Raw genomic sequence first — 25,164 nt, 5'->3', positions numbered from 1 at the left:
AGGAAACGTGTTCTGTCTCCTAGAGATTAAGGTACTTTGGTCCAAAAAGTGCAAATCAATCCCAGAACAACAGCAAAGGACCCCGTGAAGATGCTGGAGAAAACAGGTACAAGAGTATCTATATCCACAGTAAAAACGAGTCCTATATCAACATAACCTGAAATGCCGCTCAGCAAGGAAGAAGTCCCTGCTCCAAAACCGCCATGAAAAAGCCAGACTACGGTTTGCAACTGCACATGGGGACAAAGATAATACTTTTTGGAGAAATGTTATCGGGTCTGATGAAACAAAAAAAGAACTGTTGGCCATAATGAACATCGTTATGTTTGGAGGAAAAAGGGGGAGGCTTGCAAGCCAAGGAACACCATCTCAACAGTGAGGCACGTGGGTGGCAGCATCATGTTGTGGGGGTACTTTGCTGCAGAAGGGACCGGTGCACTTCACAAAATAGATAGCATCATGAGTAAAGAAAAGTATGTGGATATATTGAAGAAACATCTCAAGACATCAGTCAGGAAGTTAAAGTTTGGTCGCAAATGGGTCTTTCAAATGGAAAATGGGTCATCCAAAGGAATGGGCCAAAATGTAATTTTTGATCCAAGTTAAACAATTTAAAGGCAACACTACCAAATAGTAATTGAGTGTGTGTAAACCTCTGACCCACTGGGAATGTGATGAAAGATATCATTCTCTCTACGATTATTCTGACATTTCACAATCTTAAAACAAAGTGGTGATCCTAACTGACCTAAGACAGGGAATTGTTACTCGGATTAAATGTCAGGAATTGTGAAAAACTGAGATTGAATGTATTTGGCTAAGGTGTATGTAAACATCCGACTTCAACTGTACATGCATAGCACCTTGCAAAAGTATTCACCAGCTTGGTGTTGTTCCTATTTTGTTGCATTACAACCTGTAATTTAAATGTATTGTTATTTGGATTTCATGTAATTGAGATGTCTGTTACTTGAACCCTGAAGGTGCAGTAAATTTATGAACTGATCTTCTGCAGCAGAGATAACTCTGGGTCTTCATTTCCTGTGGCGGTCCTCATGAGAGCCAGTTTCATCATCCATCATATGCTTGATGGTTTTTGCGAATGCACTTGAAGAAACGTTCGAAGTTTGTGAAATTTTACAGATTGACTGACCTTAATTTCTCAAAGTAATGGACTGTCATTACTCTTTGCTTATTTGAGCTGTTCTTGCCATAATATTGACTTGTTTTTATTAACCAAATAGTCGAAAAGAGAGCACATGGAAGGCTGTTGTATAAAATACCTGTCTCCGGATTACATCTTGAAACAAATGCAACCATGGCATCCGTGACACAGAGGGGGAATGTCCATCCATGTATACGGAAGGGCTACATTTTCAGATTTCTAATTTTGTCAGAAAGTTGTTTTCATTTCAAGTTCAATTGTAATGTTAGCTATAGTAAACTCAAGTAAACTCGTACATAGCCTTGGCCGTACAATTGCCCTTATTTTAGCGCCCCCAAAACGTAATACTTCCAGATCAACTGTAATGTCAATACCATTGTAAAACACAATTTCTCCCCTTTCCAACAGAATCAATTACATGACCTAAACGCTGCCCGTTTCTGCATAATTCAGACAGGCAATGAGCCCCGTCGGGTCTTTTTTTTAATGGCGGTTGGGGAAGCGGAACTAATGCGTGATAGTGAGAAGGAGAGAAGTTGTGTTGGTAAAATTGCTTTTTTTCACTTGATCTGTCCAACTTATCACCTTATCGCCTCTAAAATGTAAATAAAACACTATAAAGAGTTTACATAATGTGTCATTACATACCTATTTGAAGGTTTGAATTTGAATTGGGTTTTTAGGGCGGTGCTAAAGTGATCTTAGAAGTTCAAACTTGTCCACGCTACAGGTTCCCCAAGGGCACCCCCCCACACACTCTCAACTCAAAAAGTGGCGCACAGAATGCAAAAATATTCTTAGAAATATTTAACCTCCACACATTAACAAGTCCAATAGCTCAACTGAAAGATAAACACCTTGTTCATCTACCCAGCGAGTCAGATTTCTAAAATGTTTTACGGCGAAAACATAGCACATATTTATGTCAAACCACCACCAAATACACAGCTAATATATAGCCATTTTGTCGAACAAAAGATGCAATCACAAACGCAGAATTAAAAGAAAAATAATTCACTAACCTTTTGAAAATCTTCATCAGATGACAGTAATAGGACGTTACACAGTACATTTATGTTTTTTTCAATAATATGCAATTTATATCCATAAATGTCTGTTTACATTGACGCCATGTTCAAAAAATGCTACAAAAATGTCCGGAGAAATTATGATAACTCCGCCAGATAACGCCAGATAACAGCAATACACATCATAAACTTTGCCTAAATATACATGTTCTACATATAGTTAGAAAGATACACTCCTTCTTAATGCAATCGCTTTGTCACATTTATTTTTAACGTTACAGAAATCGTTAATTTTTCAATCATCTGAGACGGCACTCAGACATTAGCAATATTTCTCCGCTATGTTGGAGTCAACAGAAACACAAAATTACCACATAAATATTCCCTTACCTTTGATGGTCTTCGATCATAATGTAGTGGAAGAAGTCGTACTTACCCAAAACATTGTTTGGTTTCAATTCGTGTGTCTTTGTGTTAGCAAACGCGACAAATTCCAGCTGAAATGCAGCCAAAATTCGAGGGGTTGCGCATCAAAACTTCAAAATTACATATTATATGTCGACTAAACTGGTCAAACTAAGTGCAGAATCAAGCTTTAGGATGTTCTAAACGTGCAAAACAATTCTCAACTCGAACAGACAAACTGACATCGTGTCGTGATTCCTGGAACAAAGGGCACTCCAGGCGCAACGCGCGCATGAGAGTGCATGTATTTTCGCGTGACACCAAGGTCTTTGCCCGCCAAATGGTGAAAGATCGCAGGATTTTCACAATGAAACGCCCTATTGAAAGAAGACATCTCGCCAAAGACATAGAAACTGATCCCAGATCCATAGCTGGTTGGGAAGGATGGGGGCGATGACGTCAAAGTTGGCCCAACTTTCCTGATGAGAGAAATCGTTTGGGAGAATGGCTGCCCTGTGAGTTCTGCTATACTTACAGACATATTTCAAACGGTTTTAGAAGCTTTAAAGTGCATATATTAGCAATTTTGGACAGATTTTTTTTCAGTTTACTATGGGCACGCACTTCCTCCAAAGGGGGCAGTATTCTTCCTATCCCTAACAGGTTTTAACAGCAGCTTTGAGAATGATGATTGCATGCAATGATGACGCAAAAAAATTACTAGGTATCCCTCCCTTACCCCCATCACTGTCCATTTCTTGTTTTTAAAGAATGAGAGAAGTGCTACACCTGGTGTAGAGATTGTAAGACAGAAAGTTGCTTTTTGCGTGCAGTACATTACGACATGACACGTCTCGATGTAACGGAGGGTCCGTTTTTTCAACTTTTCTCCAATACTATAGAGCCATTACCATGTCGATCAACGCTTGAATAGAAACCTAGTTCACACCCCCGATTTTAAAGTCAACACAGTCGCTACAGTCCCATTAGTTTTCTTTGTAGCCTCGTTTGAATATCGTGGTTACGCACATTTGTACAGAATGGGGTGCGTTTACGTTAACTAGCTAATGTTTACTGGCTGGCTCGCTAGCTAGCTAACGTTACTTGTATGATCTGTGTAGTAAATATGATTCCTGTCTTAGAGCCATTTGCATTGCTAGTTATAGCCTAATGTTAGCTAGCTAACATTGAACCTGGTTGGTTAGCTTCCTGTAGATTCATGCAGGGTTATAATGTTATGAGTTGGGATTATGGTTTATTGTTTAGCTCGCTACATGTCTAAACAAAAGACTCCACTATGCAAGTAATGCAAGTAACCATTTCAATAGAATGTTCATGATGTCACTGTGACAGACGTAGCTGGTAAATTTACTCCGATTTCAGCGTACTCGTCTGAGTGTGCCAGAGCGCAGAATAGCTGACAAATTTACGGACGCTCAACGCCTGTTAAATATGGCTGGTGTCAGTAAACGTTGGCAAAAAAGCATCATTAAATTGTTCCCCACAGCACAGTTGCATTCACCAACGCTCTGGATAACATAACAGCCCAACCAGCTCTGCTAGGACTTCACCCTCCTAAGTCCAAACAGTCTCACTTCCCACGGCGACCAGAATCCCCCCCACCTACCCCACACGCATAGGATGCATCCCAAATAGCAAACTATTCCCTGTATAGTGCACTCACTACTTTTACCAGAACCCTATGGGCCCTGGTCAAAAGTAGTGAACTGCATAGGGAATAGGTTGCCATTTGGGATGCAACCATACACACACACAATAACCCCTGCCTCATCACCACGGAAACAGCAGGCCAGGGTAGCGGTTCAGGAGTCAGGGAAAAAATAACAGTCGCGGGGGAAAGAATAGGGGGGAGTGTTTTGAGAAAGAGTGGGAAAAAAACAAAATGAACACCCAGAACATGGAAAGTCCCTCGTTCCTATGCCAAGAATTCAGCACAGCGAAAACACTCACTCTGGGCTGGGAAAGAGGGAGAAGATAGTGATACAAATCAGAAGGGCTGCTGTGTTGTTAATCCTGGGTCCAGGGCTCTGATAATGTCCCTGTCTATCTCCCTGCTCTTTCCCTCACTTAGAGGGAAAGTTGTGACACAACTATGGACACTTTGGTCCCAACTTTCATACTGGTTAGTATAGGGAACCGAATTGAATTGCTCAATCATCAAACACAATGAAAATGAATTAGAGTTGTTAGCACAATAAAAGTCATTATAATAGAATACAAAAATGTATTTGACCATATTGTTATTGTCATCATAATTTAAAGTGAAAGCAGTTTTTACTGGTGGTAGCCTAGAATTACTGTATATTAGCAGTAGTAGTAAAACTGTATTTTCTGTTTGTACCTCCTTCATTATTCATAATGTAAATCGGGTCGTTCTTGAAATGTGGTGGCATTTGCGCCCCTTGCCTGTGCAACCATGAAAAACACTTTAAAAATACAAAGTCACACATCATACATGTTTTTGTTTATATTGAACTGTTTATCAATGATAAAAAAATCATGCAAATCCTTTATACTGCAAAACTCTGTTTATGCATTATTACAAGTATTTAAGGAAAGCAAATTGGCTTGTCCCAGTAGTGATGTTTAGAGTTGTAGTGACATGTTTAGGAGATTTAGAGATAGCATCCCGTCTGGAGAAAACCTGGCACAATCCCCATGGAAAGTATTCAGACTCCTTGACTTTTTCCACATATTGTTATGTTACAGCCTTATTCTATAATGGATTAACAAAAACGTTTTACAATAACCCATAATGAAGAAGGGAAAAAGCGAAAACAAATACCTTCGGAATTCAGACTCTTTGCTGTGAGACTCCAAATTGAGCTCAGGTGCATCATGTTTCCATTGATCATATTTGAGATGCTTCTACAACTTGATTGGAGTCCACCTGTGGTAGATTCAATTTATTGGACATGATTTGGAAAGGCACACACCTGTCTACCTGCCCACAGTTGACAGTGCATGTCAGAGAAAAAACCAAGCCATGAGGTCGAAGGAATTGTCCGTAGAGCGCCAAGACAGGATTGTGTCGAGGCACAGATCTGGGCAAAGGAATACAAAAAATGTCAGTATCATTGAAGGTCACCAAGAACACAGTTAATTCTTAAATGGAAAAAGTTTGGAACCACCAAGACTCTTCCTAGAGCTGGCTGCCTGGCCAAACTGAGCAATTGGGAGAGAAGGGCCTTGGTCAGGGAGGTGATCAAGAACCTGATGGTCACTCTGACAGAGCGCCAGAGTTCCTCTGTGGAGATGGGAGAACCTTCCAAAAGGACAACCATCTCTAGAGCACTCCACCAAATCGGGCCATTATGGTAGAGTGGCCAGACAGAAGCCACTCCTCAATAAAAGGCACATGACAGCCCGCTTGGAGTTATCCAAAGGGCACCTATAGAAATCATGAGAAACAAGATTCTCTGGTCTGATGAAACCAAGATTGAACTCCATGGACTGAATGCCAAGCATCCCGTCTGGAGAAAACCTGGCACAATCCCTATTGTGAAGCATGGTGGTGGCAGCATCATGCTGTGGGGATGTTTTTCAGTGGCAGACACTGGGAGACTAGTCAGGATGGAGGGAAAGATGAACGGAGCAAAGCACAGAGAGATCCTTGATGAAAACCTGATCCAGAGCGCTCAGGACCTCAGCCTGGGGCAAAAGTTCACCTTCCAACAGGACAATAGCCCTGAGCACACAGCCAAGACAACACAGGAGTGGACTTGGGAAAAGTCTCTGAATGTCCTGGAGTGGCCCAGCCAAAGCCTGGACTTGAACCCAATTGAACATCTCTGGAGAGACCTGAAAATGGCTGTGCAGCAACACTCCCCATCCAACCTAACAGAGCTTGCGAATAACTGCAGAGAAGAATGGGAGAAACTCCCAAATACAGATGTGCCAGAGCATGTAGCGTCATTACCAGAAAGACTCAAGGCTGTAATCACTGCCAAACATCCTTCAACAAAGTACTGAGTGTCTGAAAAAGGGTCTGAATACTTATGTGAATATGATATTAGTTTATTTTTTATTTGTCAACATTTCTAAAAACCTGTTTTTGCTTTGTCATTAAGGGGTAATGCATGCAGATTAATGAGGGGAAAAAACTATTTAATCAATTTTAGAATAAGTGTGTAACGTAATAAAATGTAATAAATGTAATAAAATGAATACTTTCCAAATGCACTGTATCTATTATTTTGAATGCTAGAAAGTAAACAAAATTATGTAATATATTATATAGATCAATAAAAACAAAGGCGACTAATAAAATGCATATTTTTATCACTAGTATAATGCATGTCCCTTAGTTTTAGATCATTGGTGTTACCGCCTTGAAAGTCACTCATTTCAAAGGACCTTGAGCATTCTCTTCAGAGTCAAAAGTATCTACATTTTTAAAAAGTTATTAGCTAATCCCCCCCCCCCCCGTTTTAATATGTTAAACATTTGAGGATTCCATTGATCATTTTGTGTGTCTAAATCCAAAGTGTCACTTGGTGTTATTCGATTTAAATGAAGGGAAATAGCATTGTGACCTAAATAATGTATCATATCACTTAAGTTAATTATTTTCTAAGGGTTAATTGCCTTATATTTGGGCATCTGTGGCCTCCATTCAAGAAAATCCTCAATAACCCCAAATGTCACATTGGTGTTACCATCATTCAGTGTTTTCCATAAGTACATGGAGTAGCCAAACAAATAGAAAAAGTAGCCAGCCCCAGGGTGTTCCGGGCAGGTATGGTCACAGAATTTTTTGGGGGGCCAGAATGAGCTCTATTTTGGTATCCTCTGGTATGGTCTAATGCCTGGATTCCATCTGAAATGCACAGCTAAATTATTAATGCCTGAAATCCCTTTTATACTTAGACAGTGTGGAGAACCAAATTGAATTGCTCAATCATTTTCAAACATGATGATTATGTTAGCATAATAACAGTCATTATAATATAATCCCAAAAATGTATTTGATCACATTGTTATTGTCATCATAATTTAAAGTGAAAGCAGTTTGTACTGGTGGTGGAAGTACACAGCTAAATTATTAATGCCAGGATTCCATCTGAAATACAAATCAAACCAATATTTTATTTGTCAAATTCGCCAAAAACAACAGGTGTAGATCTTAAATGCTTACTTACAACAATGCAGTTTTAAGAAAAATACCCCAAAAAAGTAAGAAACAAAAGTAACAAATAACTAAAGAGCAGCAGAAAAATAACAATAGCGAGGCTATATACAGGGGGTACGGTACAGAGTCAATGTGTGGGGGCACCGGTTAGTCGAGGTAACTGAGGTAATATGTACATGTAGGTAGAGTTAAAGTGACTATGCATGGATAATAAACAGAGAGTGGCAAGAGGGTAAAAGAGGGAGGGAGGCAATGCAAATAGTCTGAGTAGCCATTTGATTGGCTGTTCAGGAGTCTTATTGCTTGGGGGTAGAAGCTGTTAAGAAGCCTTTTGGACTTAGACTTGGTGCTCCGGTACCACTTGCCGTGCGGTAGCAGAGAGAACAGTCTATGACTAGGGTGGCTGGAGTCTTTGACAATTTTTAGGGCCTTCCTCTGACACCGCCTGGTACTGAGGTCCTGGATGGCAGGAAGCTTGACCCTGGTGATGCACTGGTCCGTACGCACTACCCTCTGTAGTGCCTTGCGGTAGGAGGCCGAGCAGTTACCATACCAGGCAGTGATGCAATCTGTCAGGATGCTCTTGATCTGAGGACCCATGCCAAATCTTTTCAGTCTTCTGAGGGGGAATAGGTTTTGTCGTGCCCTCTTCACAACTGTATTGATGTGCTTGGACCATGTTAGTTTGTTGGTGATGTGGACACCAAGGAACTTGAAGCTCTCAACCTGCTACACTACAACCCTGTCGATGAGAACAGGGGCGTGCCCGGTCCTCCTTTTCCTGTAGTCCACAATCATCTTCTTTATCTTGATCACGTTGAGGGAGAGGTTGTTGTCCTTGCACCACACGGTCAGGTCTCTGACCTCCTTCGTATAGGCTGTCTCATCATTGAAGGTGATCAGGTAGTACAGGAGGGGACTGAGCACGCACCCCTGAGGGGCCCCCGTGTTGAGGATCAGCGTGGCGGATGTGTTGTTACCTACCCTTATCACCTGGGTGTGGCCAGTCAGGAAGTCCAGGATCCAGTTGCAGAGGAAGGTGTTTAGTCCCAGGGTCCTTAGCTTAGAGATGAGCTTTGGACACTATTGTGTTGAATGCTGAGCTGTAGTCTATGAATAGCATTCTCACATAGGTGTTCCTTTTGTCCAGGTGTGAAAGAGCAGTGTGGATTTTGCATCATATGTGGATCTGTTGGGGCGGTATGCAAATTGGAGTGGGTCTAGAGTTTCTGGGATAATGGTGTTGAAGTGAGCCATGACCCGCCTTTCAAAGCACTTCATGGCTACAGACGTTATTGAATACTTTACATCCCAGATTGGTAAAATTAGTTTTGGTATTGAGTAGAAAGACATGACTTTACAATTAGAATTACCTAAAATGTATGAATTCAGTGTGGTGTTAGTTGTTTTGGATATCGTCTAGGCCTATATGATCAGGACTATTTTCAAAGTAAGATAACCTTTAACATTAAACCAGTCTTCTCTTGGAGGGACAACATGGCGCCGTAGAGTGAGCACCGTGTTTCAGTGAGCTCCTGTGGCATTTGTTAGTTTCTCTCTTTATATTCATTTCTGAGATTGAAAAAGTAGTACAATTTGTGACATAAATTACTCTACGGGTATTGATGAGTATTTCTCAAAGGATTCCGTCAACATGCCTGGCAGAACTACTAAGAGCTTGACCAAAACCACCACCCCTGTACAGTCGTGGCCAAAAGTTATGAGAATGACACAAATATTAATTTTCAAAGTCTGCTGCCTCAGTTTGTATGATGGCAATTTGCATATACTTCAGAATGTTATGAAGAGGGATCAGATGAATTGCAATTAATTGCAAAGTTCCTCTCTGCCATGCAAATGAACTGAATCCCCCAAAAATATTTCCACTGCATTTCAGCCCTGCCACGGAAAAACCAGCTGACATGTCAGTGATTCTCTCATTAAAACAGGTGTGAGTGTTGACGAGGACAAGGATGGATATCACTCTGTCATGCTGATTGAGTTTGAATAACAAACTGGAATCTTCAAAAGGATGGTAGTGCATGGAATCATTGTTCTTCCTGTCAATCCTCCGAGCAACTTCTCCCAACCATCCAGGAACAGTTTGGTGACGAACAATGCCTTTCCCAGCATGATGGAGCACCTTGCCATAAGGAAAAAGTGATAACTAAGTGGCTCGGGGAACAAAGCATCGATATTTTGGGTCCATGGCCAGGAAACTCTCCAGACCTTAATCCCATTGAGAACTTGTGGTCAATCCTCAAGAGGTGGGTGGACAAACAAAAAAAACAACGTTCTGACAAACTCCAAGCATTGATTATGCAAGAATGGGCTGCCATCAGTCAGGATGTGGCCCAGAAGTTAATTGACAGCATGCCAAGGTGGATTGCAGAGGTCTTGAAAAAGAAGGGTCAACACTGCAAATATTGACTCTGCATCAAATTCATGTAATTGTTAATAAAAGCCTTTGACACTTATGAAATGCTTGTAATTATACTTCAGTATCCCATAGTAACATCTGGTGTACTAAGCTATATGGAATTGTTTTATGAAATTCATACCAAGGATCTTTTAGCTATTTGATTTTGTAATTTAGGAGCAGTTTAAAGTTTTGCCACCTCTACTCATTCGAGGGTTTTTCTTTATTGTTATTATTATTATTATTAAAAGTGAAGACATCAAAACTATGAAATGACACATGTAGTAACCAAAAAAGTGTTAAACAAATCAAAATATATTTTATATTTGAGATTCTTCAAAGTAGCCACCCTTTGCTTTGATGACAGCCTTGCACAAACTTGGCATTCTCTCAACCAGCTTCATGAGGTAGTCACCTAGAATGTACTTCAATTAACAGGTGTGCCTTGTTAAAAAATTAATGTGTTTATGCGTTTGAGACAATCAGTTGTGTTGTGACAATGTAGGGGTGGTATACAGAAGCTAGCCCTATTTGGTTAAATACCAAATCCATATGGCAAGAACAGCTCAAATAAGCAAAGAGAAACAACAGTCCATCATTACTTTAAGACATGAAGGTCGGTCAATGCAAAACATTTGAAGAACTTTGAACGTTTCTTCAAGTGCAGTCACAAAAACCGTCAAGTTCTACGATGAAACTGGCTCTCATGAGGACTGCCACAGGAAAGGAAGAACCCAAAGTTACATCTGCTGCAGAGGATAAGTTCATTAGAGTTACCAGCCTCAGAAATTGAAGGCAAAATAAATGGTTCGCAGAGTTTAAGTAGCAGATACATCTCAACATCAACTGTTCAGAGGAGACTGTGTGAATAAGGCCTTCATGGTCAAATTGCTGCAAAGAAGCCACTACTTAAGGACAGCAATAATAAGAAGAGACTTGCTTGGGCCAAGAAACACGAGCAATGGACATTACCAGGTGCAAATCTGTCCGTTGGTCTGATTAGTCCAAATTTGTGATTTGTGTGAGACAGAGTAGGTGAGCGGATGATCTCTGCATGTGTGGTTCCCACAGTGAAGCATGAAGCATGGAGGAGGAGGTGTGATGGTGTAGGGGTGCTTTGCTGGTTACATTGTCAGTGATTTATTTATAATTCAAGGCACACTTAACCAGCATATTCTCCACAGCATTCTGCAGCGATACTCCATCCCATTTGTATTGCTCTTAGTGGGACTGTCATTTGTTTTTCAACCGGACAATGATCCAACACACTTCCAGGCTGTGTAAGGGCTATTTGACCAAGAAGGCGAGTGATGGAGTGCTGCATCAGATGACCTGGCCTCTACAATCACCCAGCTTCAACCCAATTGAGATGGTTTGGGATGACTTGGACCGCAGAGTGAAGGAAAAGCAGCCAACAAGTGCTCAGCATATGTGGGAACTCCTAAAAACACTTCTTCAGGATTGGTGGGTCCCCTGCGGGACGGTTGAGCTGAAGTATTCTAATGCAATTAGCATGAGGTTGTAAGTAACAAGATTTCCCAGGACATAGACATATCTGATATTGTCGGAAATATTAATGTTAATCTAACTGCACTGTTCAATTTACAGTAGCTATTACAATGAAATAATACCATGTTATTTTTTTTATTTTTTGTTTATTTAACCTTTATTTAACCAGGTAGGCAAGTTGAGAACAAGTTCTCATTTACAATTGCAACCTGGCCAAGATAAAGCAAAGCAGTTCAACACATACAACAACATAGAGTTACACATGGAGTAAAACAAATATACAGTCAATAATACAGTAGAAACAAGTCTATATATACGATGTGAGCAAATGAGGTGAGATAAGGGAGGTAAAGGCAAAAAAAGGCCATGGTGGCAAAGTAAATACAATATAGCAAGTAAAACACTTGAATGGTAGATTTGCAGTGGAAGAATGTGCAAAGTAGAAATAAAAATAATGGGGTGCAAAAGGAGCAAAATAAATAAATAAAATAAATACAGTAGGGGAAGAGGTAGTTGTTTGGGCTAAATTATAGGTGGACTATGTACAGGTGCAGTAATCTGTGAGCTGCTCTGACAGCTGGTGCTTAAAGTTAGTCAGGAAGATAAGTGTTTCCAGTTTCAGAGATTTTTGTAGTTCGTTCCAGTCATTGGCAGCAGAGAACTGGAAGGAGAGGCGGCCAAAGGAAGAATTGGTTTTGGGGGTGACCAGAGACATATACCTGCTGGAGCGCGTGCTACAGGTGGGTGGTGCTATGGTGACCAGCGAGCTGAGATGAGGGGGGACTTTACCTAGCAGGGTCTTGTAGATGACCTGGAGCCAGTGGGTTTGGCGATGAGTATGAAGCGAGGGCCTGCCAACGAGAGCATACAGGTCGCAATGGTCGGTAGTATATGGGGCTTTGGTGACAAAACGGATGGCACTGTGATAGACGCTCTGGATAAGAGCGTCTGCTAAATGACTTAAATGTAAATGTAATAGACTGCATCCGATTTGTTGAGTAGGGTATTGGAGGCTATTTTGTAAATGACATCGCCGAAGTCGAGGATTGGTAGGATGGTCAGTTTGGCATGTTTGGCAGCATGAGTGAAGGATGCTTTGTTGCGAAATAGGAAGCCAATTCCAGATTTGACTTTGTATTGGAGATGTTTGATGTGGGTCTGGAAGGAGAGTTTACAGTCTAACCAGACACCTAGGTATTTGTATTTGTCCACGTATTCTAAGTCAGAGCCGTCCAGAGTAGTGATGTTGGACAGGCGGGCAGGTGCAGGCAGCGATCGGTTGAAGAGCATAGATTTAGTATCTTGTATTTAAGAGCAATTGGAGGCCACGGAAGGAGAGTTGTATGGCATTGAAGCTTGCCTGGAGGGTTGTTAACACAGTGTCCAAAGAAGGGCCAGAGTATACAGAATGGTGTCGTCTGCGTAGAGGTGGATCAGAGACTCACCAGCAGCAAGAGCGACATAATTGATGTATACAGAGAAGAGAGTCAGTCCAAGAATTGAACCCTGTGGCACCCCCATAGAGACTGCCAGAGGTCCGGACAGCAGACCCTCCGATTTGACACACTGAACTCTATCAGAGAAGTAGTTGGTGAACCAGGCGAGGCAATCATTTGTGAAACCAAGGCTGTCGAGTCTGCCGATGAAGATGTGGTGATTGACAGATTCGAAAGCCTTGGCCAGATCAATGAATATGGCTGCATAGTAATGTTTCTTATCGATGGTTAAGATATCGAGGAGAGTGCACAGTTGTGAACATGAAAAGTTATTTGTAAAAAAATTAGGCACATTTGGCCAGTCTTGGTACAAGATTTTGAACATAAATACAATGGTTGTTTGGATCAGTCTGAAACTTTGCACATACACTGCTGCCATCTAGTGGGCAAAATCTAAATTGCACCTGAGCTGGAATAATACATTATGGCCTTTCTCTTGCATATCACAGATGGTACAAATAACATTTAAAAAGTTATTTCTTTGTATTATCTTTTACCAGATCTAATGTGCGATATTCTGCTACATTCCTTTCACATTTCCACAAACTGCAAAGTGTTTTCTTTCAAATGATACCAAGAATATTTATATCCTTGCTTCAAGGCCTGAGCTACAGGCAATTAGATTTGGGTATGACATTTTAGGTGGAAATTGAAAACAAGGGGCCAATCCTTAAGAGGTTTTAAAGACTGTTGGAAAAACATTCCAGGTGAAGCTGGTTGAGAGAATGACATGAGTGTGCAAAGCTGTCATCCAGGAAAGGGTGGCTACTTTGAAGAATCTCAAATATATTTAGATTTGTTTAACACTTTTTTGGAAGCTGTTTTTCAGACTCTCGGTCCCAGCTTTGATTCACCTGTACTGACCTCGCCTTTCGGATGACAGCGGGGTGAACAGGCAGTGGCTCGGGTGGTTGTTGTCCTTGATGGCAGTGATACAGCCCGACAGGATCCTCTCAATTGTGCATCTGTGAAAGTGTGTGAGGGTTTTAGGTGCCAAGCCACAAATCTGCAGCCTCCTAAGGTTGAAGAAGCACTGTTGCACCTTCTTCACCACACTGTCTGTGTGGGTAGACCATTTCAGATCGTCAGTGATGTGTACGCCGAGGAACTTGAAGCTTTCTACCTGCTCCACTGCGGTCCCGTCGATGTGGATAGGGGTGTGCTCCCTCTGCTGTTTCTGGAAGTCCACGATTAGCTCCTTTGTTTTGTCAATATAAACCCTAGGTAAAACTGGCCAATTTGCAGTGTACCATACACTGCTGGTTCACGCAGCCCTGTATGGTACACTGCTGGTTCACGCATTCTCTCTTCTGAATAAAATCACAACATTTGAAAGACAGAAATCATGACAAAGATATTAACTATGTCAGTACTGTATATGTTAAATGGAATTAAGGGATACATGCACAAATATTCCCACACACCTATCTTTTTAGACTCCACAAACTCCTCATGTTAAAGTTTAAACGCTGAGGTAAACACAAATTCTCAGACTCTTTAAAATAAATTGAAATAATTACAATAAAAAAGCGTATTCTTTTTATTTCACCTTTATTTAAATAGGCCATAGTGGCAAAATAATTACAATATAGCAATTAAACAATTAAACACTCTTATTCAGAAGGGTTCTATGTAGAACCACTCTTGCCTTCCAAAGAATCTTCAAATAACCCTTTCTTCCAAAAAGGTTTCTTCAGATGAAAACGGTAGAAAAAAATGGTAGAACCCTATCCCTCTGCAAATAATCCTTTCTAAGAGTGTACACACCCATGAGACAGCCAGAGTGGGTTGTATCATATTTTCGCTAACAGTTCAGCAACAGCCCAACTGTTTTATGTCCCCCATCATCAAAAAGAACTAGCCAGCCAGCCAGCAAGCCAGCCAGCAAGCCAGCCAGCCAGCAAGCCAGCCAGAAGATTGCAAAAAGAAGGTAAGTTGACAGCGAAGGCAGGGAATTTCACGACAGTTGGGAGATCGAGTACTTGTTTGTGGACCATCGTTTGCCAAAAGACTGTGGCCGTAAATGAAAGAATTTAACATAAGGTGCAATTATGGGACAAAACACTGACTTGAATAGACATCAGAGGCTACAGAAAGTGGCAGAGTTAAATAAGGGCCTTGTACAACAGCAGACTGTTTTCAAAGCCAAAATCACAGAGTGATGCAGCAGTATAGGCCAGATTCTACCTAGAATGAAATAGTTGAGAAATGTGTAAATGACCAAGTTACAATGGGATAAACTTACTGGATGGACAACAGATGCGGAACCTTATATGTGCGGTGGGAGGAGCGGATTGGTTGGGAGGATGTGAGAGAAGATACAGGAGGAGAATTGCCCCGACGAGCTGACAACATATTACTACTGTATTATACATCAGGAGGCACTTTGTGGTAAAGTACTAAGGACGGGGAACTGTAACAAAAACAGTAAACTTCATCAAGGCCAAGGGCTTGAACCACCATTCAGTTTCAGTCATTTCTTGGCGAGGTTCATTCAGAACATCAAGATGTGCCCTTCCACACAGCGGTGCGTTGGCCAAGTTGGGGTAAAGTGCTGAAGAGATTTTTTTTGAGCTGTGTGAGGAAATTTGTTGTTTGATGGAGAACAAGGGGAAAAACATTACTGAGCTCCTATCCAGCCACCAAAACAGCTCTCAAACCACAGCAACAGCAGATGTTGCTAATAAGAAAACGGTGCTGGGTGTGTCTCTGTGTGTGTGTGTGTGTGTGTGTGTGTGTGTGTGTGTGTGTGTGTGTGTGTGTGTGTGTGTGTGTGTGTGTGTGTGTGTGTGTGTGTGTGTGTGTGTGTGTGTGTGTGTGTGTGTGTGTGTGTGTGTGTGTTCAAAGGAAAGCTATAATCCCACCCTACTGTCTGTCTGTGACCCTTCCAATCTCACACAGCGCTAATTCAGGAGACCCCTAGCCTCCCCAGTCAACATTAAACACATCAGTCCTCTCAAGTCTCACACACTCATTTCCACACAAATGTTCCAATTGTATAAGGATAAAATACCTGTTTCTGTGGGTGATTACAACACATATTAAAGCCTTGATTAATAATGGTACCGCAGGCCTGGGATTTATAGTTACGGGAAAAAACATGGCTGTGCTACAACGACCAAATGAATGTGAGAAAAACCAGACTAGAAATGGATGAGGCCAAAGATGCTTAACAGTTATGCTAGCAAGTGAGTTACGTTAGTATTTGATGTTAATGGTAGTCCTACACAAGGTAAAACACTTGGTGTGTATATTATTACTTTTAAAAGTTGTATTATATGCTATGTAAAAAAAAAAAAATCTATAACTGAAATGTATCATCAAAAGATAAGAGACACCCCATTAAAATCTGTATAGTTCAATATGCAAAGAACGATTTCTCAATACTCATGGATGTCCTAGCATGGATGTTAGGTGTAATTTGGAAAGGTGTAGTAAGATAAATGAACATCACTCACTGTTCTAGGTGGTGGCAAGTCTGGAAGACTCTTCTGTGGGGCAGGGACATGTTTTCCTGCTCTCCCATTGGCCAGGGCATCTGGTGTGTTGTCTGGTCATTTTGACACAAAAGAAGAAGGACATTAGATGAAAATCAACAATGGCCATCAAAAGGAAGAAAGTCATTTCACAAATGCAAAGAAGAATACTGCCTAAGAGAATCATAATATTACAATCAGGATAAAAACAGCACGCTTTTTGTAAGGCCTTAATCTTTTTCACTAGGTCTTAAAGGACTTTACTTTATACATGGGATTGTCTTCCCCTTTGTAATTTATATTGAACTATATAACCTTCCTTCTTAAACACCAATGTGTAGCATACACCTGGGTGATGCATGCTGGTTACATTAGCCTTCTAGCCAAAATAGCAATGTTAATATTTTGCCTCACGTTTGCCTAATAGTTATTTGCCTATTTCTCTGTTCATTATGACAGTGGGTCCTTGTCTCTAAGCTACTGTATGCACATGCCAAAACAGCAGTCTTCCCCTCTCGACAGACATTCCACCTCTCAGCATGTAGACATCTGGGTTGTCATAGGAACCCAAGCAGAGTGCTTTATACTGGACACCTCTAGTCGTAAATTCACAGGAGTCACTGAAAGTTACAGAAATTACATTTAAACAACTCTGCAGAGCTCACAAATTCAATACATCTGGCTGTTATCACTAAATCACTATGCTGTTGACATAAACACATTCAAACCCTCATATTGAGTTTCAAAACAGTTGGTTGAAAGAAAGGCTTTCTGTCTAGCCATGTGGGTACATGAGATGCAAGTTAGACAAGACACCCAACATGACAGGTATTCCCTTTTGTGTCCTTCAAAAAAAAGGATCTCAATGTTTCCATACATATGCAGTCTTTAGTCTATGTTATAATAAACACCCTTCCCAACCCCTCCATTCAAATAAAGAAAATGGTCTAGATGCATGACATCTTTTTGATCTGAGAACACCCTTGTACTTGGGGTGGCTATAAAAAAAAGCCTGTGGCTTTACTGGCCTTCGGTGTGGTAGATGTCTGTTAAGTCTAGTGTTTGGTCTGCTCATTTTTTATCACAGTCCAAACGAAATGGCTCGCCTCAGGTGGTGGGTTTGAAGAGGGGGGACAAAGAAAGAACTACTGAGAAATACACAGGAAACGAGTGTGTGTGTGGGGGAGGGGGAATGGTGTGGAAAGGTTGTTTTCACACTCCTAAACACCACTGACAGCTACTGTTGGAAACTTTGTTTCGTCTCACCTGTGGAAAGTGTGATGTAGCCTATCAAGCACATAAAACCTGTGATTGAATGGTGAACCTCATATGAGCAGCAATACAATTTTCCAGTGGTTTAAGAAGAGCATAGTCCCAACAAAACAACCGTGACTGTGTTTTTACGTGCATAATTCTGGGTTTTCACAGCGAAACTTGGTTTATTGATTGACATTAAGCAATTTTATTCTATGTTACTCTTATTTGTGAGGGACTGTGACTTGAGTTTAAGCCAGACCTGGGTTCAAATACGTAGGTCAAATACCAAAAGTGCAAAATTCAAGCTAAATTAAGTACACCTCAAATATTGGATTATGAAAGTATGTAAAGCCTCAATAATACTAATTTACAATGTATGAACCAAACAAGTACAGAGTGCTACACCATCAAGCAGGTTCCACCTTGTAGGAAACAACCTTTGAACTCTCACCTCCGTCAGCTTTGTCCTGACCCTGCCCAGTCACAATGACTTTGTTCATGTAGATGTACTCCTCATCACCACCACCACCACCACCACCACCTGAAACATAGCAGTTGAGAGAAAACAGTAACATCAATCAACATGAGAAATATACTTCATTATGAATGCTGCTGATACAACCTACTTCAGAATTATGTTTTGTATGAACAGAATCATGCTATGATACTGTACATTGTGGCAGCCCACGGAAGTCAGAGGTGAAACTCAAAAGAAAATAAGATTCACCAATTTGTAAGTCGCTCTGGATAAGAGCGTCTGCCAAATGACTTAAATGTAATGTAAATGTAATTCACAACAAAGTTTTAATCAATTACTGGGATTAATAAATTACTATTGAGATTAATACACTGAGTCTATCAATATTTCTACTATATAACAACATTCCAAAATTCACTCTTAACAAATATACATTCTAGTGAGATCAAAACCTATATTAACAACTATTTTTTATAAATTACTGAGATGAATAAATTACTATTGAGATGAATACACTGATAGTCTATCAACATTTCTACTATATAACAACATTCCAAAATTCACCCTGAACAAATATACATTCTAGTGAGATCAAAACCTATGGATAAACAGAGATAAAAAAAAAAACGTTTTATAAGGTTATTATTCCCATGCACGCTCATGGTGCATTTATCAGACATGAGTCAGAAACTTCCCCTCTTTTTGAAGGTTGTAAAGATCACAGGCCTGACTTACACTTTCTGATCCTACTATATCTGTTTGGATCAAGGGTTACACATCATGTAAAGACTACACTATGGCCCTGTACACACTCAAGTTGTACAATTGAAGTACAACAGATTTGGCAAACATGTAGTGATATAACAAAATAGTTGTTATGCCCAAACAAATAACTACAAAAGTTTTGTGGGGAGACAGTACAACAGTTGTGGAAGTATTTCTGTATCAGAAAAATATTATCAATAGTATCACAAATAGGGCTGTTGCGGTGACTGTATTACCACCACACCGGCGGTCACGAGTCATGAAGGCAGTCAAATTCAACATGACCGTTTAGTACCACGGTAATTAGACGTCTCTGAGCTCTGATGCTGCTGCTGGTCATTAGCATTGCTTATATTTACAACAGGAGAACAGCCTCCCTGGCTGGCATGAAAATAAACTCTGGGAAAAAGCATCCTCCATTCGCTATTTAAATGCATAGATGGCATGTATTTATCCCCACTGCCCCTGTCACAATGCAGGTGCATGATAATGGTAAATTCTAAATCAAAACAAATTTCACACATATATTATTTAGTAAATGGAAAGACAAGATTAAATCAAACATAGTCTGATGGGTGACAATATTATCCTATCACTTGTGAATGACATATTAACACTTGTGAATGATGCCCAGCATAAGAAACCATGACTTTTTGTTGGAATCATAGTCGCACACCTCATGTAGCCTAAACCATAGGCCTGTATGTTTTAATAAGGTTTGTATCACAACTAAAGTGGCCAAATAACTTCTTAAAATGAAACACATTAATCTACTTTACAAGGGATGTAGAGCCTAACTGGCATATATAAGCAGCGCGTGAGTTTCTAGTTTGGGGAAGATCACTATCAAATGCACCTTTATAATAAAAGCATTACATGCATAATTGCATTTGCGGTCACTTTTGATAATGGTGTTTTCCTCTAATGGAATATTTGTGCTTATAGCCTACTACCATGTGTGCATTGCTGCGCTTATAATGTGAGGAAATAGCCTAAGAATTTATCAACATTTTAAGCTAAACTTTCTGATCTGTTTTTTTTTATGCTAGTGGTTGTATTCATTTGGGATCTATCGCATCCCACAACTGTCCCAGACTATGTTTGGAATATTTATTTCTCGCACAGAATAGAACATGTCAACTTTTGTACTATGGGGGATATAGTAAGGTGATATAGGCTCGTGCTTTTGCAACATCTTGTTGGCTGACGAAAAGTAAATGTAGACAGTTCTTCCAATATCTTCAATATGCACCTTGGAATTGAATAAGGACACGCGCAGTTGCGTCGCCGATGTGTCTGTCTTAACTTGTAGCCTGTGAGAAAGACCTGATCATGTGAAGGAGAGCCGTGTGAGTGAAAAGACGCTTCGGATTGCGCAGCACACTCAGGGAGAAGGGCACAACACAGCACTTCGGGCCGCAAAAGGCAAGGATTTTTTTAGGGTGTATTAAAGCCACAAAGGGAATGCCGCCATGAAATTCGAGGCATTATCAAATGCTTGTCAAATTGTGAATGAGAGACTTTTGGAGTGTGTAAAACGTGCGCAAAAAAAACTAAGCAGAGCTCATGCCTTTCAAACGACTTTTTTCAAATCATCACTGGAGTCTCATCATGCAGCCTTACAATGTATTAAAAATCCAAACATATAGCCCAATGTTTGTAGAACAACTAAAGTTACATTAATAACTCTAAATTGAGTTATATAAGTGAAAGAATTTCTTTGTCAACCACTCAACACAGAATAGCCGCATCTGCGTACTCCCTCAAATCGTTTGGAGAAAATATTTATATTATTTGTTCAATTGTATTCTTCATAGTATAAAATAATAAAATAATATAAAATAATGCCATGGAATTATAAGCTAATCTTATAAGCTAAATTAACTAGTGTAGCCCACAGCTGTTGTAGCCCACAGCCATTTGACATTGCCACATCAGGACAACTCAAGAGTACAATATTATTTTATTCTGAAATAGACTACATTTTCTTCAAATCATGCTTCTTCAGACCAGTCTAAAATAAATAATGGATTTATTGTGAAGGTGTAGGCTATATTACATAGATGTATTCAACTTTCTAAAATAGCTTGTAGGCTATGTGTGGAAGCCTGGAGATGCTAAATGTTTTTATGTTAATAAACGTTCAAATTACAGTGAGATCAACAGTTATTTGCTTGACAATCACCAGCTAACAAAATTGTGTGACCGCCACAGCCCTAATCACAATCAACGTCAAATGCATTGTACATCAGTTGTCAAATGCTTTGTACAACACGAGTGTCTGCGGGGGCTCCGAGGAGAAAGAGTCACATACAAAGTATACGATAAGGGTTTTTTGAGACGGGGATAGTTGGCTTTGGCTATTGCAGTGTACACTCTCGAGAAGAAAAGGAGCCTCGAAGAACCTTTTGGGATTCAAAATGATGATGTCACTGTGGGTGAACCGTTTCGAATCAAAAAGGTTCCTCGAGGAACCCCTCTAGAAAAAGTTCACATTTGTAAAGGTTCAAACAGGAACTTCTTTTGTGAGGAGAGAGGTTCAAATTTGAACCTTAATTGTAATATATTATTACTGACATGATTATTATTGTTATTATTATAGTAAATGCATTACATTAGTATTTTAATATCATAATAACTATCAATAATACATTGTAACAAAATGGTGACTATTGTAATGGAATACTACTTTGCCCTTTAAGTTCACATTATGTCAGCCTTTAACCTTTAAGTAGTATGTAGCTTGGTCTTGGTGGGACAGCCCTCTTCTATCCATTGCTTCCGTCTTTGATTGGTCGACTTTGTGGAGGGGAGGAGCATGGTTGGCAAAGCATTTGTTTATAGGAGTAGTGAATGGATATTTTTCTGTTGAATTTCAAGTCAGTAGGCAGATAAATAGAGGTGGAAATAGGTCAATCATAGATATATCAATGATTGTAACCTTTAATGACTATACAACTGCACACATGAACAGGAATGACAATTACTCTCACGGATGGCCTAAAATAACTTCTTGAAAGCCATGCCCCCAATTAGCCACGCCTTCTGTCTTCTGACATATACAATATATACACTTTACTATAAATAAACTTCAACTGCAAATAATAAGCCAGGAAATTCCATTTAGAAATACAATTTAAGTACAGTTAGACAAGCTACATCAGTCCTTGACTCCATTGCTGAGTCTGACAGGCAAATCCAAAGGCAAAATGAATTCAAAATGCTCTTAAAGCGCCACCGAAAAGGTTCCTCCAAGAACCCTTTGCTACATTGAACCATTAAATGATCCTCCAAGAACCCTCAACTAACCAAAGGTGCAAATATGATGTCATTGACTAGTCCAGGGCTCCTTGAGAAAGTCCAGGGCTCCTTGAGGATCTCCAGGGATCCTCAAGTCAACATTAATTCTAAGAGTGTAGCCTGTTTTGTGAATGTTCTAGAAAATCAAATCAAATCAAATTGTACTTGTCACATGCGCCGAATACAACAGGTAGACCTTATAGTGAAAAGCTTACTTACAAGTCCTTAACCAACAATGCAGTTAAATAAACATACATGTTGAGTAAAAAATAGATAAGTAACAACTAATTAAAGAGCAGCAGTAAAATAACAATAGCAAGGCTATATACAGGGGGTACCGGTACAGAGTCAATGTGCGAGGGTACAGGTTAGTCTAGGTAATTGAGGTAATATGTAGTTGTAGGTAGAGTTAAAGTGACTATGCATAGATAATAAACAGAGAGTAGCAGCAGTGTAAAAGAGGGAGGGAGGCAATGCAAATAGTCTGGGTAGCCATTTAATTAGCTGTTCAGGAGTCTTATGGCTTGAGGGTAGAAGCTGTTAAGAAGCGTTTTGGACCTAGACTTGGTGCTCCGGTACTGCTTGCCGTGTGGTAGCAGAGAGAACAGTCTATGACTAGGGTGGCGGGCATCTTTTACCATTTTTAGGAACTTCCCCTGACACCGCCTGGTATAGAGGTCCTGGATGGCAGGAAGATTGGCTCCAGTAATGTACTGGGCCGTACGCACTACCCTCTGTAGTGCCTTGCGATCGGAGGCCGAGCAGTTGCCACATCAGGCATTGATGGAACACGTCAGGATGCTCTCGATGGTGCAGCTGTAGAACTTTTTGAGGATCTGAGGACCCATGCCAAATCTTTTCAGTCTCCTGAGGGGGAATAGGCTTCTTCACAACTGTCTTGGTGTGTCTGGACCATGTTAGTTTGTTGGTGATGTGGACACCAATGAACTTGAAGCCCTCAACCTGCTCCACTGCAGCCCCGACGATGAGAATGGGGGCGTGCTCTGTTCTCCTGTAGTCCACAATCATCTCCTTTGACTTGATCAAGCTGAGGGAGAGGTTGTTGTCCTGGCACCACACGGCCAGGTCTCTGACCTCCTCCCTATAGGCTGTTTCATCGTTGTCTGTGATCAGGCCTACCACTGTTGTGTCATCAGCAAACTTAATGATGGTGTTGGAGTCGTGCCTGGCCATGCAGTCATGAGTGACCAGGGAATACAGGAGGGGACTGAGTCCACACCCCTGAGGGGCCCCCCGTGTTGAGGATCAGCGTGGGAGGTGTTTCTGTCCCAGGGTCCTTAGCTTATTGATGAGTTTTGGGGGCACTATGGTGTTGAACGCTGAGCTGCAGTTAATGAATAGCATTATCACATATGTGTTCCTTTTGCAGTGTGGAATGCAATAGAGATTGGATCTGTTGGGGCAGTATGCAAAATGGATTGGGGCTAAGGTTTCTGGGATAATGGTGTTTGATGTGAGCCATGACCCCCATTTCAAAGCACTTCATGGCTACAGACGTAAGTGCTATGGGCCGGTAACCATTTAAGCAGGTTACCTTCGTGTTGTGAAAATGTCAGTGAAGACACTTGCCAGTTGTTCAGCGCATGCTCAGTGTCCACATCCTGGTAATCCGTCTGGCCATGTGGCCTTGTGAATGTTGACCTGTTTAAAGGCCTTACTCACATAAGCTACGGCGAGTCGGTGATCACACAGTTGTCCAGAACAGCTGATGCTCTCATGCATGTTTCAGTATCACTTAACTTGAAGCGAGCATAGAAGTAATGTAGCTCGTCTGGTAGGCTCATGTCACTGGGCAGCTCGCGGCTGTGCTTCCCTTTGTAGTCTGTAATAGTTTGCAAGCCCTTCCATATCCAATGAGCATCATAGCCGGTGTAGTACGATTCAATCTTAGTCCTGTGTTGACTCTGCCTGTTTGATGGTTTGTCAGAGGGCATAGCGGGATTTCTTATAAGCTTCCGGGTTATCGACAGCTTGAAATCGACAGCTCTACCCTTTAGCTCAGTGCGGTTGGGGTATGTACGTACAGTCACTGTGGGGACGACGCCATCGATGCACTTATTGATGAAGCCAGTGACTGATGTGGTGTACTCCTCAATGCTATCGGAAGAATCCCGGAACATATTCCAGTCTGTGCTAGCAAAACAGTCCTGTAGCTTAGCATTTGCTTCATCTGACCACTTTTTTATTGACTGAGTCACTGGTGCTCCCAGCTTTAGTTTTTGCTTGTAAGCAAGAATCAGGAGGATAGAATTATGGTGAGATTTGCCAAATGGAGGGAGGGAGTGCTTTGTATTCATTTGTATTCATCTATGTGTGTGGAGTGAAGGTGGTCTAGAGATTTTTTTTCCCTCTGGTTGCACATTTAACATGCTGGTAGAAATGAGGAAATATGGATTTTAGGTTCCTTGCAAATATGGCCATTTTGAGGTTTTACTGTTTGCATCATAAGTGCCAGCATCGGTTTGTGTGGTAAATACATTTACATTTACATTTAAGTCATTTAGCAGACGCTCTTATCCAGAGCGAGCATTCACCTTATGACATCCAGTGGAACAGCCACTTTACAATAGTGCATCTAAATCTTTTAGGGGGGTGAGAAGGATTACTTATCCTATCCTAGGTATTCCTTAGAGAGGTGGGGTTTCAGGTGTCTCCGGAAGGTGGTGATTGACCCGCTGTCCTGGCGTCGTGAG

At 40.8% G+C, this 25,164-nt stretch overlaps 1 protein-coding gene across 3 annotated transcripts in view; it reads right to left on the bottom strand.

Annotated features, from left to right (window-relative positions):
- Positions 1 to 25,164, bottom strand: part of afap1l2 (actin filament associated protein 1-like 2) — a 124,993-nt gene that overhangs the window by 62,871 nt on the left and 36,958 nt on the right. For all 3 annotated transcript variants that reach the window (XM_035744951.2, XM_035744940.2, XM_035744960.2), the window contains exons 3-4: positions 18,359 to 18,448; positions 16,633 to 16,724 (exon numbers count right to left, since the gene is read on the bottom strand). In XM_035744951.2, coding sequence (XP_035600844.1) covers positions 16,633 to 16,724; positions 18,359 to 18,448 — 182 coding nt within the window. The remainder of the gene's footprint in view (positions 1 to 16,632; positions 16,725 to 18,358; positions 18,449 to 25,164) is intronic.

The sequence above is a fragment of the Oncorhynchus keta genome, chromosome 3 (assembly GCF_023373465.1).
Source record: "Oncorhynchus keta strain PuntledgeMale-10-30-2019 chromosome 3, Oket_V2, whole genome shotgun sequence".
NCBI classification, from domain to species: Eukaryota; Metazoa; Chordata; class Actinopteri; order Salmoniformes; family Salmonidae; genus Oncorhynchus; species Oncorhynchus keta.
The sequence above is the reverse complement of the archived record's forward strand: the minus strand, read 5'-3'. Positions and strand labels throughout refer to the sequence as shown.